The sequence below is a fragment of the Ictalurus punctatus genome, chromosome 20, assembly GCF_001660625.3.
Source record: "Ictalurus punctatus breed USDA103 chromosome 20, Coco_2.0, whole genome shotgun sequence".
Classification (NCBI taxonomy): Eukaryota; Metazoa; Chordata; class Actinopteri; order Siluriformes; family Ictaluridae; genus Ictalurus; species Ictalurus punctatus.
In genome coordinates, this window is record NC_030435.2 from 18,528,155 (window position 1) to 18,547,849 (window position 19,695).

General features: G+C 38.9%; 1 protein-coding gene across 3 annotated transcripts in view; it reads left to right on the forward strand.

Annotated features, from left to right (window-relative positions):
* The window catches only part of tle2c (TLE family member 2, transcriptional corepressor c), a 31,801-nt gene extending 13,262 nt beyond the window's left edge, over window positions 1-18,539 (forward strand). Inside the window, exons 5-14 of one of the 3 annotated variants that reach the window (XM_017495733.2) lie at window positions 1,106-1,168; window positions 3,463-3,537; window positions 3,824-4,001; window positions 5,776-5,792; window positions 7,784-7,918; window positions 9,727-9,780; window positions 11,804-11,944; window positions 15,347-15,472; window positions 16,526-16,827; window positions 16,960-18,539. In XM_017495733.2, coding sequence (XP_017351222.1) covers window positions 1,106-1,168; window positions 3,463-3,537; window positions 3,824-4,001; window positions 5,776-5,792; window positions 7,784-7,918; window positions 9,727-9,780; window positions 11,804-11,944; window positions 15,347-15,472 — 789 coding nt within the window. In that variant the 3' untranslated portion in view covers window positions 16,526-16,827; window positions 16,960-18,539. Of the gene's footprint in view, window positions 1-1,105; window positions 1,169-3,462; window positions 3,538-3,823; window positions 4,002-5,775; window positions 5,793-7,783; window positions 7,919-9,726; window positions 9,781-11,800; window positions 11,945-15,346; window positions 15,473-16,525; window positions 16,828-16,959 lie in introns of all 3 variants that reach the window. The other 2 variants (XM_017495730.2, XM_017495731.2) reach the window with 2 other exon arrangements.
* Window positions 18,540-19,695: the final 1,156 nt, after the last annotated feature.

Consider the following 19,695-nt stretch of genomic DNA (forward strand, 5'->3'; position numbering starts at 1 on the left):
TAGCTGTGAGTCTGCGTGTACATACATACACACTGAAAAACATACAATATGGGTTAATCCTGATAAGACCCCTGGTGCTTTTCTCCTTTTCCAGGCCATTTGGGTTTTAGAGTTTATACAGTATGGGTTACTGTAAAACAAGCTGATGCAGATAAACCTGTCTCTGAAACCACAGTCCTATGCTTTGACTTGCACTAATTCCACAGTGTAGTTGAATTCTCGAATCTGATTGGTCAGAAAGTGTTGATTTAATTTTCTATAACAGTATCACCGACTCGTTCTGGCTGTAAGACTAATTAGTAAGTTTATATTAATCTGATCATTTTGATATGGTATTGTTTCTGTAGTAACAACTTGCACTGGGAGACTTTACATAAACTCATGTTTATTAGCATTTTTGGAAATAGTCTCCAGTGTCAGCGCTTTATAACAGTCAGAGGTAAAGCTGTAATTTTACGTTTTCCGGCACAGAAGGTCTTCAGGACAGAGAATTTACCTTTTTATTTATTTATTTATTTATTTATTTTTAATTAAGATTAATTAAGAGAATTAACTTCAAGATAATAAACCTTAAAATAAATTATAACCTAAGTGATGACAGGAAGTAACTTGTTCCATAACATTAAATGTAACCGTAAATGGATAAAAAAAAAAAAAAATTTGCATGTCATTCTTTATTTAAAAAAAAAAAATTAAATAATGTAACTGTTGATGAATCGCTTTGGAACAAGGGAACCAAAACACGTCGAGACTTGTGTTGTGTTTTATTCTGTAGTCAAATGAGGGAAAAGTGTGTTGAAATCACCACTTCGGGGTAGCGTAGATATTTTTGGATTTTGAAAGCCTGTCGTTGAATATGTGCTTTAAATATTAGCATATTTGAGGTAGTATTTCTTCTGCAGAAAGAAGAAGAAGAAACAGAAACGCAGACTGGAGCAGGAGCAGTAATGCTTGCGCGCGATTGTCATGTTTAATATGTCCTCTGCTGCTTGATAGGATTTTCTCCGAGCTCTGTGCGTGCGTGTATGCGTGTGTGTGTGTGTGTTTGTATGTGTGTGTGTGTGTGTGTGTGTGTGTGTGCGTGCATGTATGTGTTTCCCTGCAGGCAGAGATTGTGAAGCGGCTCAGTGCTATATGCACTCAGATTATCCCTCTCTTGTCCCAAGAGGTGAGCAAAATTAATGGCACACACAGACACGCACACACACCCACACAGCCTTTCACCACCCAACATTAAAGTGTTACTTACTACAGAATGCCCTTATTCTTTCTCTCACAGCTATTTACACATTAATTATTTACAAGAGAGGTGGTCATCAACACAGCCTAATCTCCCATCCCTTTCATCTATCAATATTTTATACAGCCTTTTTTTTTTTTTAACCAGGCAAACAGAGAGAGCATGCTGGGGATGTTCGAGCCATAATACCCTAAACGAGTCCAGTAGGAGCAATAACAGGAAATAAGCTTGTTTGGCTGAACTGAGTCAAATGGACAGTATTTCTAAAGTGATGTGTCCACTTTAGACTTTGTCACTGGATCGGTTGTGTATTAATTAGGAATTTAAAGATTCCTCCGGTTCAAATTGGCGTAGTGGATTTCATATTTATGATGCAGCTGCAGCAGTTCAGATGAGCAAGAACTCATTCGGATTGGAGCATACATAGACTAATAAAGATGTCTACGAGTTTGTTGCACATGCACATTTCTTTATGTACAAATTAGTGATGCACCAAAGTGATGGCTGAGACCAAAACTGAAATTCTGGGAAAAAAAAATAAAAGCCCCTTACTGGGCCATCAATTCACCTCTCTCCACAATAACATTGGTACAGAGAGAAACTACTCTTTGTTTAATGTCTTTATATCTGTGTGTTGTAACAGATATTAGACAAGCACATCTATTTAAGTTAATATAAGTTTTACAAGACCAGATACATCAAGACCGAATATCGACTTGCAACCCCAATTCCGGAAAATGCTAATAAAAACAAAGAGGAGTGATTTGTAAACGTACTTTGACTTGTATTTAAACACAAAACGTGTAAAGACAAGGTATTTGATGTTTTACCTTTTGATCAACTGCATAGTGTTTTGAAGGTAAACGTTTATTTTGAAATTGGTCCATGTGACAAATTCCAAAAAAGTTGGGACAGGGGCAATTTAGGTTTAATAGCGATGTGATGAGGTGAAATAAGAAGGTGATGTGAAACAAGTGAGGCAATCGTCTAATCATAGTACATAAGGAACCTCCGAAAAAGGCCTAGTCCTTCAAGAGCAGAGATGGGTCGAAGCTCGCCAGTCTGCCAACAGATACGTCAGCGAATAATCCAACACTTTGAGAACAACGTTCCCCAAAGACAAATCGGTAGGATTTTGGGCATTTCACCTTCTACAGTGCACTATATAATTAAAAGGGTCAAGGAAGCCGTTCAAATATCGGTGTGTAAAGGGCAAGGCTGAAACCACTTCTGAATGCGCGTGATCTCACCATTCGCCGCTGCATCCACAGATGCAAGTTAAGGCTTTACCGTGCAAAGCAGAAGCCATACATCAACACTGTCCAGAAGCTCCGCCGACTTCTCTGTGCTCGGTCTCATCTGAGATGGGCAGTAGCACAGTGGAATCGTATTTTGTGGTCCGACGAGTCGACATTTCACATAGTTTTTGGACAAAACAACCATCGTGTTCTCCGGGCCAAAGAGAAAAAGGACCATCCAAGCTGTTATCAACATCAGGTCCAAAAGCCAGCGTCTGTCATGGTATGGGGGTGCGTCAGTGCCCATGTCATGGGTAACATGCACATCTGTGAAGGCATCATTAATGCAGAAAGATATGTACACATTATGGAGCAACATATGCTGCAATCTAGAGCAGGACTATGTAGAACCACATTCTGCCCAGATTACAAGCGCATGGTTGCGTAAGCAGAGAGTACGGGTGCTAGCATGGCCTCCCTGCAGTCCTGACCTGTCTCCGATTGAGAACGTGTGGCAACGACGGCCCCGTACAGTTGCGCAGCTGAAGAAATGCATAATGGATGAACGGGGGAAAATTCCGCCTGATAAACTTAACCAACTGGTGTCTTCACTCAGCGCCCAAACGCTTAATAAATGTTATTAAAAGAAAAGGTGATGTCACACAGTGGTAAACAGTCGACTGTCCCAACTCTTTTAGAGTGTGTTGCAGTCATCAGATATGAAATGAGTGTATATTTTCAAAAATAATTTAAATTCACAAAGCGAACCATCAAATAATGTGTTAATGATGTGTTTAAAATATAGTTCAGGGTGAACTGAATTCTCAAATGACTCTCTTTTGGTTTTTTTTTTGTTTGGTTTTTTTTGCATTTTCCATACTGTCCCAACTTTTTCAGAATTGGGTTTGTATTTTATTTGTAAGGAGACCCCTTTGTCCTTGCTGGAAAGATTTAGTTAAAGTGTATCTTTATATATTTGTGTAGCATCAGCACCAGGTGGCCCAGGCGGTTGAGAGATCCAAGCATGTAAGCATGGCTGACCTGAATGCAATCATAGGGGTGAGTATGTGTTTTTGTTTATTTTTTTTTTCCTCCCTCATTCACCTCACCAATCACACATTATTACAGTATCAACATGACCAGGCAGAAGCATTACACTATGCAAGTCGTACCAATAAGTTATCAGTGCAGTTTCACAATTTCAGTTGCCCGTATGACCTACATGCTAAGCATCACTTGTAAGTTGTTATGATCAAGAAGTAATGGCTTACAATTTAATGCATCTCATGCATAAGTCAGTTGTTTGGGCTGTTAGTGACCTCTTTTTCTTTGCTGGCCTCCTTAGCAACAGCAGCTCCAGCACCTGTCCCATCATGCTCCAGGCTTCCCCCTGACGCCACACCAATCAGGCTTGTCTCTCGGAGCAGGAGTTGGTCTCATGGCCCTCCCGGGGGCTTTCCCCTTCCCTCCACATCTGGTGCCTAAAGACGACGTCACTCATCCCGAATCTGTGGATCCCAGAGGTGCAAACAAAATGACTTCTTATTTATGCACTGATGTCATACATGTATGGCGAGGACATAATCAGATCTTTCCAAGACCCTGTTTAGACTTGGTCACTTTGTGTGTCTTGATCATTAGATAGAGATCACCAATGAGTGTATATCCATGCATTTAAAGTAGATTTGAATTGATCAATTCACCTCTGGGCCATCCAGATACAAGTGTAAGTGCACTAGAACAAGTGACATTTTCCATGCCTGTGCCAGCTGTAGCCTCAGATTTAACTTCTTGTGAATGCTAATATGCTTTTCGCTCACCATGGCGGTAAAGCATGCTGTCTTGAGTTATCATAGCTTTCCTGCGAGCTCGAAATGTCGCCATTCTTCTGTGACCTCTCACATCAACGAGGCATTTTCACCCAGAAAACAGTGCCTCGTTGGATGTTTTTTGTTTTTCGCACCATTGTGTCTAAACTCTAGAGACTATTTTGTGTGAGAATCCCAGAAGATTTGCAGTTTTGAAATGCTCAAACCAACCCATCTGGCATCAACAACCATGCCACGGAGAGAAAAGGTTTTTTTCCCCCCCATTCGAATGTTTAACATGAACACTGAAGCTCTTGATCTGTATCTGCATGGTTTTATGTGTTGCGAAGCTGTCACATGATTGGCTGATTGGGTAATCGCATGAATGTCCCGGTGTCCTAATATTAATGTGGGCAGTGAGTGTATAAGGATATTTGGGGCATTTTCTAAACGCACCCCTCCCAAGATGATTTTGGATTAATAAACAGGCTACAGGTAGGAAGGAGTTAAAAACTGTTTTCATGTGTATGGATTTTTTATAAAAAATTTTTTAGGAACGTTTGTGGAAACAGTCGTACATCCATGTTTAGGATTGTTTTACACAATCCTTGTATCTTTTTTCTATCTATAAATTAGAACCCTGGATTCGATTGCTGTGGGATGGGGGCATGATGGCTTAGTGGTTTGCACGTTTGTCTCGCACCTTTCATGTTCTCCCTGTGCTCCGGGGGGTTCCTCTGGGTGCTCCGGTTTCCTCCCCCAGTCCAAAGACCTGTGTTGTGATTGGCATTTCCAAATTGTCGTGAATGTGCGTGTGTGTGTGCGATTGTGCCGTGTGATGGGTTGGCACCCTGTCCAGGGTGTCCCCCGCCTTGCGCCTTGAGTTCCTTGGGAAACTCCAAGCTCCCCCACGACCCTGTGTGGGATAAGTGGTACAGAAAATGGATGAATGGATAGATTGAACATTTTTCTGTTGTGCCACTCGGGACCCCCGACAACACAATTTTAAAATCAGCAAGCATCTTGACGCAAGTGTTTTTTAACCTATAATAGCTGTAATAATAATAGTAATAATATTAATAATATGCAAGCACAATACAGCAAGCAGAATCCAATCCGTCTAAGCTTAGACACCTTAAATGGCAAGTGTAAATGCTGTAAAAGTGGAAAAACCATATGAGGATAAACTCTAGGTACAGGATTCAAGAAAGGACTTTTTTCATTGAGTAGAATCCATAACTATTGTGCACAATTCGTAATAATAATTACAAGAACAAAATTCCTATAGAACCAAAAAAAATGCTTAATGCTTCAATCGGTCATGTTTTAATAGTGTTTTCAATCTTTTGTGCTAAAAAGTTTGTGATACTGTAATATTTTTGATTGTGCCCTACTCTTACTCCAGTGTTTCACTATGATATGACACATGGCTGTGTAGTAGTCATTTGAATAAAGTCTTAACTCTTTCTTTATTTCTTTATTCTTTTAGATGGTGCTCCAAACAGGGTGAGTACGAACCGTAGTCATGTATATCAGTTTGTATCAACATGTAGATGAATGATTACCATTAGAGAACATTTATTATAAACTGCCATGTATATTGTTACATATACTGCAGGCGAGTCGTATTGATTTTGTGTTTGATGCATGTACGGAACTTCTGTGCAGTGAGTCTGATTTCTCATGATAGCATCAGTCAGTGGAGTGTGCATAGCTTGAGTGTTCGGTACAGCAGTAGGCTGGTTTTATATTGCTTGTTTATTACTGTCTGGCTTCCCGTTGGCTAGAACAGTGCAGTGATAAACATGCTGCAGGCACTCATGTGTTGTATACAGTTCCCTCCACTAATATTGGCACCCTTGGTAAATATTAGCAAAGAAAGCTGTGCAAAAAAAATGCCTTTATTGTTTAACCTTTTAATATTTTTATATTACTTTTATAAAGTAATATATTTAGTACAGACAATACTTTTGTCTGCTTATTTTATCCGGACATTTTGATTCTGGCGCATGTTTTACACTGGATGACCTGTGTATTGAAATTATCGATACAGTGTTTGTCAGTAATGATTGTGTAACACTGCCAAATACTGTGTCATATCCTGGGATAATTAGGTATGGAATAATACATGCCAGAACATTATATGAAATGAGTCATCGATGGAGCGGTGTGATGCGGCCGATGTGAAGCGGAGTTACTGTTCTCACGCTGAAGTTGATTATTTTTTTAATGACATCACATCCTGATGCGATTTGCCAATGATTAATTCTTAATTCATTAAAGAACAAGATGTACCGTTTTTTTTTTTTTTATCCATTTATAGTAACATTTAATGTCGTGGAATGTCCACGAAACAAGTTCCTGTTATGACTCACAGTATACAAATTTACAAAGTGCTGACACCGGAGACTCCTTCCAAAATACTATATAAACTTCACCGTATTAACAATTGCACAGACTTTTTTTTTTTTTTTTTTTAATCCACCACATAAGTCATAATGTAGGTGGATGCATTAGATACTGTATTAAAACTAATTAGAACTAGTACATTAATATAAACCTTGCAGCTAGAACTACTGTCAGAACTGCTGTTATAGAAAATTAATAACCTTCTGGCCAAATTCAACAGCACTGCAGTATAGCACCATTTTATGAAGGATCTTAATCTTTTGAAGTTCCAGGTTCAGTCAAAAACAACACTATATACTGTATATATTTATTATGTATCCGATATAGTCAGTTCTTGTCTATTGGCACTCTTCATTAAAATGAGCTTAAATTAATATATATATATATATATATATATATAAATAAAATATAGGTTTTATTGTTGTTGTTTTTTTTTTTGTTAGAAGAATGGTGTGTAATTTTTCCAGTTGTTTGAAAGAATGGTTGACTTGTAATTGTGTTTCATACAAAAGTGCTCTGGGTACTCCGGTTTCCTCCCCCAATCAGAAGACATGCATTGTAGGCTGATTGGCATTTCCAAATTGCCCGTAGTGCATGTGTGAGTGAGCGCGATTGTGCCGTGTGACGGGTTGGCACCCCGCCCAGGGTATCCTGTGTAGGTTAAGCGATATAAAAAATGGATGGATGGACAAGGGTGCCAATACATTTACATTTATTCATTTAGCAGACGCTTTTATCCAAAGCGACTCACAAATGAGGAAATACAAGCAAAGCGATATATCACGCGGAGAACAATACAAGTAGTGCTACTATACAAGATTTATAATTTGAGTTCTAGAGAAGCACCGTGTGCAGAGTAGAGGTGTAAGGGCCAGAGTAAGTTGTTTGTTTGTTTATTTGTTTATTTATTCATTATAAATAATGTGAGGTTGGCATTTTAGGGGTTAGTTAAGTGCTCACGGAAGAAGTGGGTCTTTAGCTGTTTTTTTGAAAATAGTCAGTGACTATATACTATTTGAAATGCTCCATATACCTTTAGGTATGGCATATGTGGTATTTAATGTATGTTGATATGCTATGTTTGACAGAGTTTCGCAGACTCGGCTTTAGTGAGTCAGTCCGTGGCTCAGAGGCTGCCTCTGCCGCTAGGTTGCCCAGCCGAGTCTGCGTCAGACAGCAAGAGAAGCAGTGCAGAAGGAAAACCTCGAGTTCCCACACCTCGGGTATGGCGCCCACACTTACACACAGACTCACATACAACAAACACTGTGTCATATCCTGGGCTGATTGACTCATACGTTTTCTTAATTAGATCCTTTGCATGGGAAGCCAGCTTTTTAAAAGAACAGTATGCAGAAAAACGACCTCAAATGTAAACAGCCTATCAGCCAAGTGGGTTTAGTTTATGAATTCTGCACTGGAGCCAGGAGGTTATTGTAGCTAACGCAAAAACGCAATATAAATTGTATATACGTATATCAAATGAAAAATATTTAAACATTAACCCTCACACTGTCAAGTTGTTAGGTACAATTCCAGTTTTGTACTTCACACACACTCACACCCCAATGGTAGCAGAGCTGTCATGCAAGGCGCTAACTTGCCATCAACTCGGGGTTCGGTGTCTTGCCCAAGGACACTTCGGCATGTGGAGTCATGTGGGCTGGGAATCGAACCGCAAACCCTATGATTAGTGGACAACCCGCTCTACCACCTGAGCCACAATTTCCAAATTGTATGGGGAAAAAATTCCAGTTGTCCAGGATGACTTGCTGCAATAAGATTGTGAATCACTGAAGTTTCATCCATTTTGTACAGCTTACAGTTAGTCATACGGACCACGTTACAAGTCTGTGAGACCTCACCGAAGAACTGGCAGTTAAGGTAGATTTCACGGAAAACTGTGGGTGAGACGGACGTTATACAGACATAACGTCTGTATTATTTCTTTCATTGTCAGCACATGAATAACAGACTATTTATTTTACATCAGTACTAATGTATTCAATACGCTTGACCTTTCCCCGGTAATAAAACAGGAAAATTATAAATTACACTTGCCAGTCAGGTATTAAATTTAGACTGATGTTATTGTTATTTATTCCTTTTTTTTCTTTTCTTTCAAATCAAAACCGTTTATGAGGACAAACCCCGCCCCTCACACACATTGTGATTTAACTTAAAATCTCAGTAGATAGTGACGGATCCCCTACATGACGCAAAAATAGCGAATAGGGAAGTCTTAGAGAGAGTAATAAAACTTAATTACGCATTCATGTCAGCAAAATTACTTCTTCTATAACTTCAAAGGTGACAGATCTGATTAAATGGAACAGCTTGTACAACGAAGTATTTTTATATTAAGTTGCAATGAAATATTCAAATGCAATTTCGCATAGCACTGTGTTAGCTGCGCAAAGAGAAGCATTGTGGAGAATATTACGGCTTCCTTGCAAGCATGCCTTTGGAATACTGATGAGACGGGACATGGAAAGTGGATGGTAGTGTATAGAATACCATTCTCCTACGTTAAATTATGCATGCCATGGTCATTCTCAGAGAAAACAATGTCACTTCGAGTGCTAGTCAGTAACAGTGAAGTACCCTGAGCTTGGGTGACTGTCTGTGCCGAGTTTCATAATGTTCTCTGTGTGTCTGTGTGGGTTTCCTCCAGGTTCTTAGGGTTCCTCTAACTTCCCAAAAACATGTCAGTAGGTGGATTGGCTATGATGAATTGCCCCTAGGTGTGAATGTGTGTGCGTTTCGTGCTACGATGGCCTGGTGTTCCATCCAGGGTGTGTTCCTGCATCGTGCCCAGTGTTCCTGGGATGGACTCCAGATTCACCACCACCCTGACCAGGATAAAGCGCTTACTGAAGACGAATGAATGAATGCATTGAGTTTCAGCGCAGATAAATGTCACTAGACAGAAATAAAACCGATTTCAGGGCACTGCAATTCCTTATATAGACATATACAGGCTGATGATGAAAGAGGAAGATAATTGATGACATTTTGCTTCTTCCTCTAGGACAGAGAAGTGGAAAAAAATGAGGACAGTTTGAAACGGGACAGCACTAAAGAGGTACGGCCTAATTATTCTGTTCCTGCCTCTTCCTCCGTGGCCCTGGCTTAACGTCAACATCGTTTCTATAATTATAAGCCCCAGTCAGGACATGCTTGAATTATCAGGTTTTCACAACTCAGAGCAGAAAGTAATACAGCTGCAAGTATGATTTAAAATAACAAATTTGTAACCACAAATCCAGTTTCCCAGAACCATATTATCCGTAATCTTGTGCTTTAATTGCCAACGAGGAGTCACTCTGAACCAGGAAAAGATTTATAACGGTCTGGGTTTGAGGCAGTATTTATTTTTTTATGTCCAGACAGTTATTTTTTTAGGAGGGGTACGGGGGGACGGGACAGATATTAATAGTATTGTTCTGCTCCCTGCGTTAGTTTTAAATAAGTAATGATCATTCACGTTACAGAAATGTGTTTTTGTGATTACTTGGTAAATATTAAGTACTTTCTATCCAGGTTTACGCTATTCAGTTGTCCATCTTCCTGTCTGGAATCAGCAAACATAGAGAGAGAACAGTATTAAGACTCGTACATAGTGAGTCTGTGTTCTGTCACTAGGATGTCTCAATAACTTGTACACTTTGTCACAAAGTGTAGCAATACATTTGTAAAAAAAAAAAAAAAAAAGTAAATATTATTATAAGTGTCTGTATATTAGGAGTGTATAAACAGATAAAGGAAAAGTTACAGAGATTGGAATCATCTTTTGGTTTCATATTTAAAACACAATATACGTTTATTTCACCTTGTGTTTCTCAGCTTAAATATGATCCCCCGCCTCAATGTGCATTAGAGAAATGTACTCAAGAACAGTAAGATCCATCCGAACCGAACGTAAAGATTAACGTTAAACATTAAAACTCGACAAACGTTTTACTTAATGTTTAGAACAAAATGCATATTAATTAATCGCAGGAAAACAGTTGTGCCACATTGAAAAACTATGACCTCAATCATAGTTTTATTTGCAATAATAAGTCATTCAACTTGGAACTATTCGGTACACAAATATGTTTTAATTTCTATCAGCTGACTGTTATAGTACGGTAAATGACTGACAGTGGTCAGTGTTATAACATTACCAATGATACCTGTGATATCTCAGAAAATGTAGTATGTAGAATATAATTTTTCCACAGTATCAATGTCATGTCATCACCCAGACTATATTTCTAGCTTCCCCAGACATAATTATGTGTATGTGAGTGTGTGTGTATATATATATATATATATATATATATATATATATATATATATATATTATATTATATTATATTATATTATATTATATTATATTATATTAGAGTAGCTAAATTGTCACATTGTGGAACTTGCTGGGAAGCTAAAATGTAAGTACTGAATAAAACATTGGGCTGTTAAAATTATTTCCCAACAACTACACATCTTAAAATGTTTTGTTCCTCTTTTAACATAGAAATTTGATGGCATTTTTATTTATTAAAGACCGACAGATCATAGTTTTCTATCTGTTTAGAGTTACATTTAATGTGTGGAGTGTAGTTGAAACAAGTTACTTCCTGCTTTCGCTTAACGTTTTAACAGATGTAAACAGTTGTTTCATCACCAACCTCTTTTTTCTGTCTCTAAGTTCATTAGACAAAAAAAAACATGCAGCTTGTTGTGCTAGACAGGAAAAAAGCAAAGCCCTAGATCCTGAAAAGGAACTGTTTTAGCTCTGACTCTGAGACTACTTCCAAAAATGCTAAATAAACATCTCCTCACAGAAAACTTCCCCGTATCAGCTATTACATAAGTAATTACGCAACCTACATTCTTTTCAGTTGTTTATATGAAGCAGTCACAGCTTCTGTTATAGATATCCTCTGACCAATCAGAATTGAGAGTTCAACAATGCTGGGGTATTAAATATTAATATGATTGAGTTATCAAATAATCATGTGCAACACAAATGACTAATTGTTTGCTTGGTGATGTGTGATCATTCTCTTCTTGTTTGTGGTTTAATATATCTCATCACCTTTTCATTGGCCTGGAAGAAGAACATGTCTCCAGCAGGAGGATCTCCCAGGTCTGCTGACGGGAATGGCGTGGACAGCCGAAACTCATCCAGAGATGCCCGATCGCCTTCCTCTGGCTTCCCGCACACGCACACACCCAACCAGCACAAGAGTCCCCCTCAGGTACACACTGCAAGTTTTCTACACATATACAAAACAATACAGAACTTCAGGTGAAATACAGTGTACAATATGCACATAGTTTTTAGATATGTGAGATATTCACTCTCCCGAGCATAAAACTGTCAGGATAGACAAGTGGCTTTGTTAAACACTGGTGCAAAAACATCAGGCAGTGAGCGGAGAGGTGGGTGGTGGAATAGATGTAATTAGTGGAGTCTTTTTGTGTGAATTTAGAAGTTTTAGATTTTAGAGGAAAAACTGAACAGTGATGTCATACTTTTGTTTTGTTTTTTTTGTCTCTTAGTATTAAGTCTTGGTAACTAGAGTGGAAACAAACACACAATCAAGCAATTAAATCTACAAAATCTTGATCGTGTAAAATAAAGTCAAGTATAATACAAGTTTAAGTAGTATTCAAGTGTACTACAAGCATAATAATGCATACTTGGTACACTAGGTGAAGTACACTAAGTGACAAATACAGATACACATACAATTGTGTTTGTTTGTTTGTTTGTTTTTTTAATACTAGCATTTATAGATATACTTGAAGACAAGTCCACTAAGTGCCAAGTAAAAGATTGATTGATTTATTTTTTTTTACTTTTAGATGCAGTTATGAAGTTTGCTTATAATTTTTGATTATACTGAATAATTAGGTCAATTTATATTAAGTCCACAAGAAATTAATTACTTTTAATGTTAGAATCAATTTTAATCCAGAATACAAAATGCTCAGAAAACTTCCTTTATCAAGCAAAATTGTGTTTAAAGAGGAAGGACATTCGCACACGCAGCAGTTGGAATAGAAGTGGTAGTGTGATGTTTATTGGAGGAACACCTTGACCTCCACCCTTGAACTACAATTTCACCCTATCATTGAGAGATCACCAGTTCGAATGCTGGTGATGCCACAGCCATGCATGGCCAGGAGCCAAGGGAGCAAAATTGGTTGTGCTTTCTGGGTGGGAGGGATGGCATACTCTCACTCCCCTGTCAATCACAGTGACACTAGCCAATCGCAAGCACCTGTCAGTTCTTGTATGTGGAAGAGGGCAGATAGCGCTTTCCTCCAAGTGGATTATGCTGCGCTTTGATGCAGTAAGAGCCACACTTTCAAACGATGCAGTGACTGGCTTTACGTTTCTCAGAGGCTGTAGGCTGATTGGCATTTCCAAATTGTTTGTAGTGTGTGAATGTGTGTGTGATTGTGCCCTGCTATGGGTTGGCACCCCGTCCCGGCCTTGTGACCCAACTTCCCTGAGATAGGCTCCAGGCTCCCCTGGGACCCTGTGTAAGACAAACGGTACAGAAAATGGATGGATGGATGGTCAGTGTTATTACTGACAATACGTGTGATATCTCAGAAAATGTAGTATGTAATTTTTCCACAATATCAATATCATGTCATCACCCAGACTTTATTTCCAGCGTAATTGTGTATATATTTCTCAGAAATGCATCAACACTTCCTGACCAATCAGAATCGAGAATTCAACAGCACTGTCGTATAAGTGCATTATACAGCCCCAATTCCGAAAAAGCTTGGAAAGTATGGAAAATGTTAATAAAAACAAAGAGGAGTGATTTGTAAACGTACTTTGATTTGTATTTAAACAAAAAATGTATAAAGACAAGGTATTTGATGTTTTACCTAATCAACTGCATTGTTCTTTGAAGATAAACGTTAATTTTGAAATTGATGCATGCAACACGTTCTCGAAACAGTTGGGACAGGGGCAATTTATGACTAATAACAATGTGATAAGTTGAAATAAGAAGGTGATGTGAAACAGGTGAGGCAATCGTCTAATCATAGTATATAAGGAACCTCCAAAAAAGGCCTAGTCCTTCAAGAGCAAGGATGGATCGAGGCTCGCCAATCTGCCAACAGATGCGTGAGCGAATAATCCAACACTTTGAGAACAACATTCCCCAAAGACAAATCGGTAGGATTTTGGGGCGAGACTGAAAACCACTTCTGAATGATCTCCGATCCCTCAGACGTCACTGCCTTAAAAACCGTCATGAGTCTGTTATGGATATCCTGACATGGGCTCGGGAATACTTCGGTAAACCTTTGTCAGTCAACACCATTCGCCGCTGCATCCACAGATGCAAGTTAAGGCTTTACTGTGCGAGGCAGAAGCCGTACATCAACACTGTCCAGAAGCGCTGCTAACTTCTCTGTGCTCGGTCTCATCTGAGATGGGCAGTAGCACAGTGGAATCGTATTTTGTGGTCCGACGAGTCGACATTTCGCATAGTTTTTGGACAAAATAGCCGTCGTGTTCTCCGGGCCAAAGAGGAAAAGGACCATCCAAGCTGTTATCAGTGTCAGGTCCAAAAGCCAGCGTCTGTCATGGTATGGGGGTGCGTCAGTGCCCATGTCATGGATAACTTGCACATCTGTGAGGGCATCATTAATGCAGAAAGATATGTACACATTTTGGTGCAACATATGCTGCCATCCAGCGCAGGACAATGCAGAACCACATTCTGTCAGATTACAAGTGCATTACAAGTTGCGTAAGCAGAGAGTATGGGTGCTAGCATCGCCTGCCTGCAGCCAAAATAAGGCACTGAAGGCCCTGTACAGTTGCACAGCTGAAGAAATGCATAATGGATGAATGGGGAAAATTCCACTTGCTAAACTTAACCAACTGGTGTCTTCACTCAGAGTCCAAACGCTTCATAAGTGTTATTAGAAAAGGTGATGTTACACAGTGATAAACAGTCGAGTGTCTTGCACTCATCAGATTTGAAACAAGTGTTTATTTTCAAAAATAAATTAACTTCACAAACTAAAACATCAAATAATGTGTTAACGATATGTTTTCAATATAGTACAGGGTGAATTGGAGTTTTCAAATGACTCTTTTTGTTTGTTTTTTTGGAATTGGGGTTGTAGTACACTCGCAATGTTCTAATGTATAAATCGTACTTCGTTAGTTGTACTAAATGATGGGAAAACTTGCCTGACTCACACCCATGACGTCAGGAGACTGACCTGACACTGGGGTCTGGCGGTGTTAATTGATGTAAAAGCATTAAACATGTTAGGACGGTGTTATATGCAGATTATTGGTGGTATGTCAGAGGTCCTCTTCTGGTCAAAGCCTCCAGTTTGAAAGCTGGCTTGAAATTTGATTATAATTTGCAAATGATTTGAATGGAGACCTTGTTGCTGTTTTTAGCACGGTGCTGTGTATGTAACAGCAGAAAACAACCAAGTATTATGTGGCCACTGGCACCAAGTTTGAAGGATACTGATCATTCGGTAGTAAATACATTTCCACGTCTTGTGTTTCTTGTGTTCCGTGACCACGACCTGTAATGATTCAGCTTTTAATTTGAAACAGTTCACACTTTCTGTGTTTTTGTTTATTTATTTATTTTTAGGAGAAATCACGCTCTCGTTCTCCATCTCCGTCACGTGACGCTCCATCTCCTGCGCCTCCTCCGCCTCCTACTGCTTGTCCTCTGTCCTCCCCAGCATGCGCTCCCTCTCCTCCTGTCCAGCACTAGGTGAGATACACCTACACTCTCCACAGACAACACATGTCCTCTTTCATGCTCCTTTTTTTATTTGCTTATGAAGTTCAGTGAAATATTACAGGCATCTATTATATTCACCATTACAAGCCAAACAACAATCATATACCTAATACATTTTTAAATGTATTAAAATGTTACATATCTGATATATGCTTACTTATGGTAACAGTATGGAAAATTGCTCCAATTAAAACATAAACATGCATAAACAAACCATTTACGTGCATACAGCTGAGTGCAAAAATTTGTACACCCCATTCGTATAAAATGATCAGGACAAAGTATTTTCATTTATAGCTAAAAGACACTAAGGGTGGTAGGTTTCACACGTGTACCTTCACTATCAGCAGTAACAAAAATGATTCAATACTGTATGTTCGTACATGATGTATGTTATATTATTTGATAAATATATTACTATAGCAGTTTAAATGGTTGCATTCCCCTTTCTGATTGCCCACACTTTGCTTAGAAACCTCCTTCATCTTCTGAACAGCTTTTGGATTCTCTCAGTTGTAATATTCAGGCCAAGTCACACATAGCCTCACACGTTCTTCCTGACATTTCGGTTGTCACACATTCCCGTCTTCAAATCAGGTTTGGAGACTGAGAGGGCCATGACGAAACTTGTAATAAATGACTCTTTCTGTTTGTTCTCTAAACTCTCTAAAAAAAAAAAATCATGAAAATCTTCCTTCTTAATAAAAATGGGATTGTTTCCCCCAATGCCCGGAGTCACAGTTATTCATGTACTATAAAACCAGTTTGTATATGTAAAAAAGAAAAAAAAAGAAGAAAAGAAAAAGGAAAATAATTTCACTTGATGTTTCACTGCAGCACTTTTCAGTTCTTGTTTGTTTTCAGTTCTGCTGGAGCTTCTGACTCCAGCCTCGTTTTCAGAGAGTGAGATTCATGCTTGACTGAATAGAAGTGGAAAGACTGATATGTCAGAGTGCAGCTCGTTTTCTCTGAGTGAAAAGTGTAACGTTTTTAGCCGCCACATTTATCTTGCTGTCCTCGCAGGACCCACTCCGCATTATGGAGTGAGACGGGTGGGAGACGAAGTGGCCCTCCCTCACCCACCCACCAAACCCAGCACACACTGGCTCCGTCCCATAGTGCAACGGGGTCAAGGACCAGGTGCCTTGCCAGGGATGTGCATTTGTCCACCGAGTCTTGGAGCTGAACACAGTCTGCATCCACTTACACTGCAGGGCAATGTCAGAGGCACAGCTTAACACGCCAATCAATCAGCTGTTCTAGTGATTGACAGGTCTCTCAGCCAATCAGGCAGCTGGAGTGCTGTGGCAAAGCTGAGCATTTTGGTGAGTTGCTGTACATACATAAATAAATTCAATATGTCAATTATACCGTATGTAGTATTATGTTGTGCATATTTTGAGCCTCCATATAATGTAATGTATAATTTTTAAATATGATCTTTGTCTGTATTTCAGCAGTAAGAAAGTGAGAGCAAGTCCTGTTGACCCTTGATAACCATGGGATACTTAAAACCTACCAAACTAAGACACAGAAATAGACTGAGGCCCAATAACAGCTCCTGTGTAAACACCAACCTGTAAGACTGCTGTGTAGCTGAACTGGAACGTCTTTGCTGAAGAACGTGACCTTTATATTGTCTTTTATACACTCACTTTATGCACTGGGAACTTGTCATGTTTTGCATTCCTCATAGCAACGTGTGCATGAGTACATCGACATCTACTGATGGATATAGCTGAGATGACTGGAGATGTGGAAGACACAATGACTGTTCAGGTCAAAGTATTTTCGGCACCCTAAGGAGGCAGTAAAGAGACTGGAATTTTATATTAGTTTATATTTTTTTGAGTCATTTTTGCTAACATCAGAAAGCACTCACACATGCTTAGTTTATCTATCGCTGTTGCACAAGCCACTCCATGCTTTTACTCGCTGTATAACCAGTAACGTTTAAGATTTCAAGCTGTACTTTAGATCCTTCAGCTGGTCAACTGGAGCCTCTTTCACAGCAGCCAGGATCATCAAATGCCCCAAAGCCTTTTCTTCATTTTTTTTTTTTTTTTTTTTTTTTTTTAAATTGACATTAAAATTATGTAGAATCTGTAATAAAGGGGGTAATATTGTGAATGCTGTCCTACCATCTAGAAATTTGAAAATGTATAACTACATGTAGGGATACTCTGTCACTTTGGTGTGTGTGTGTGTGTGTGTGCTTCACCATAGCGTTCACACCTATGATCTGCCAGTAGCAGTTTCAGTATGTAATTGAGGAACTGGTACCAGAAACCAGATGCACATCTCTATTGGCACTTCATATTTGAAACAAGACAACATTTTGTGTTGTAGTTTTAATGGGGACTACTTTCACTTTTATCTAACTTGGGTAAATATCTTAAGTTATATTGCATTACATTTGGCTCTGTTTTTCTACCACATGGTGTTTGTGGCAGTAAGGGTGTATTAGCAGGAAGGGTGTATGAAGCGAATATTTTATACCCTAGATAGACTGACCACATGAAATGCAAGTCTAATATTGTTTTTAAAATAAAACATTTAATTCAGTGTAATGTAATGTAATCATTTTCCACTAAAATTTGATACCATTCAGATCCCCCCCCAGTTTTTCTATATGGTGTTTACTAAACACTATCTGAAACAGTATTTGTTGTGTGAAAATTTGGCCCCAGGTTAAATCTAATTGATGATCCTGTAGAAAGCATGGCGTCTAAGACATATTACACTACTGTAGGGATAAACAAAGTGATTTATTGGATATTAGTTGACACATTTCATTCAGTTACTGGGCTTTTTGGAGGCGATATATCAATGAGTGTAAAGATTCATGTCTGTATTTGTGATACAGCTGAACTGATTCGAAACGACTGAATCATGTGCATGACTCTTTTTATTACTATTATTCAGAAATATTAAATGAATTTCCTTTAATATCGTGTTTCTTTCTTGCACCCTTTTTCTGTGTCTGTCAATCTCGGCAAAGAGGCCGTGGCCTCTCAATAAACAGACTTAACATCAATTTTGCATGTTTTGTGTGACTATATGCATCCTGTTTGGAGAGACTGACCTGTGTTACAGTGCTCCCTGGTCTCAGCTACGCATACGTATAGGAACCACCACACAAAGTTACGATTATTTATTTATTTTTAACGTAATATCTTTGAATTTAACTTTACGACAGTTGTGCTGTCCTCTGTATCCCATGTATGGTTAAACAGAAACAGACATTCTTAGCTACACCTGGTATTAACCAGCCATTTTGTTCAAACACAAAAGTTGTGATTCTGTTTGTCCTTTTGTTCAACTTGTATTGTCTTCTTAGTTTATTAGCGCCTAGATTCTCTTAAAGTGCTAAATGCAGGCCGACTCTATATGGAAGCATTTGAGACAACATTTAATGATGGGCTGTGCAAATCTACAATCTGGGGGCGGAAAAAATCAACAACAAATCAACACCTCCTTCCTACCATTCTGTGTATTTTTCTTGTGACCATTGGTGGTGCTGCTGTTCCTGGTTCTATAAAAGTCCAAAATAACCAGCCTCAGGGCTTTTGTTAAGAGTAAATAAGCTGACGTGGATGAAATAAACCTGATACCTTATTAGAACATTTCAGCATTATTAAAAAATAAAGGCTAAGAGCATGGCTTAGCCATGCTATCCAAAGTCACAGTGTTGTTGTGTGACTGTCAAGTTTATTTTAACAACTCCTCCACTAGGGGGCAGTAGTGTTATAGCCAGCATTTAAAGCTGTTTTCTTCCTCACTCTCACTCACACACACACACACAGCTAGCCTGTCATTGGGAACAACTTGGGGCACTGTCTTGCTCAAAGACACTTCAGAATGTGGGCCGGGGATCGAAAAGCCAACCCTGCTATTAGTGGACAACCCGCTCTACCACCTGAGCCACAGCCGCTCCTGTAACCTGATCATGCCTGATTCATCATTAACAACAACTCTTAACATGAGTTGATTCAGCTGAATTGCTTGCATGGAAAAGTATTCAACTCTGCCTCTCTGTGGGAGAGGATTTGGGCCAAAGTTAATACCCACAGAATATTATTAGTATCAGCAGTGCAACTACACAGCGAACCAGCATGAATCCATCCCTTCAAAAACTGCTCTGTAATAAATTTTCTTGGAATTACTTAATGAAATTATATATGTGGCAAGAC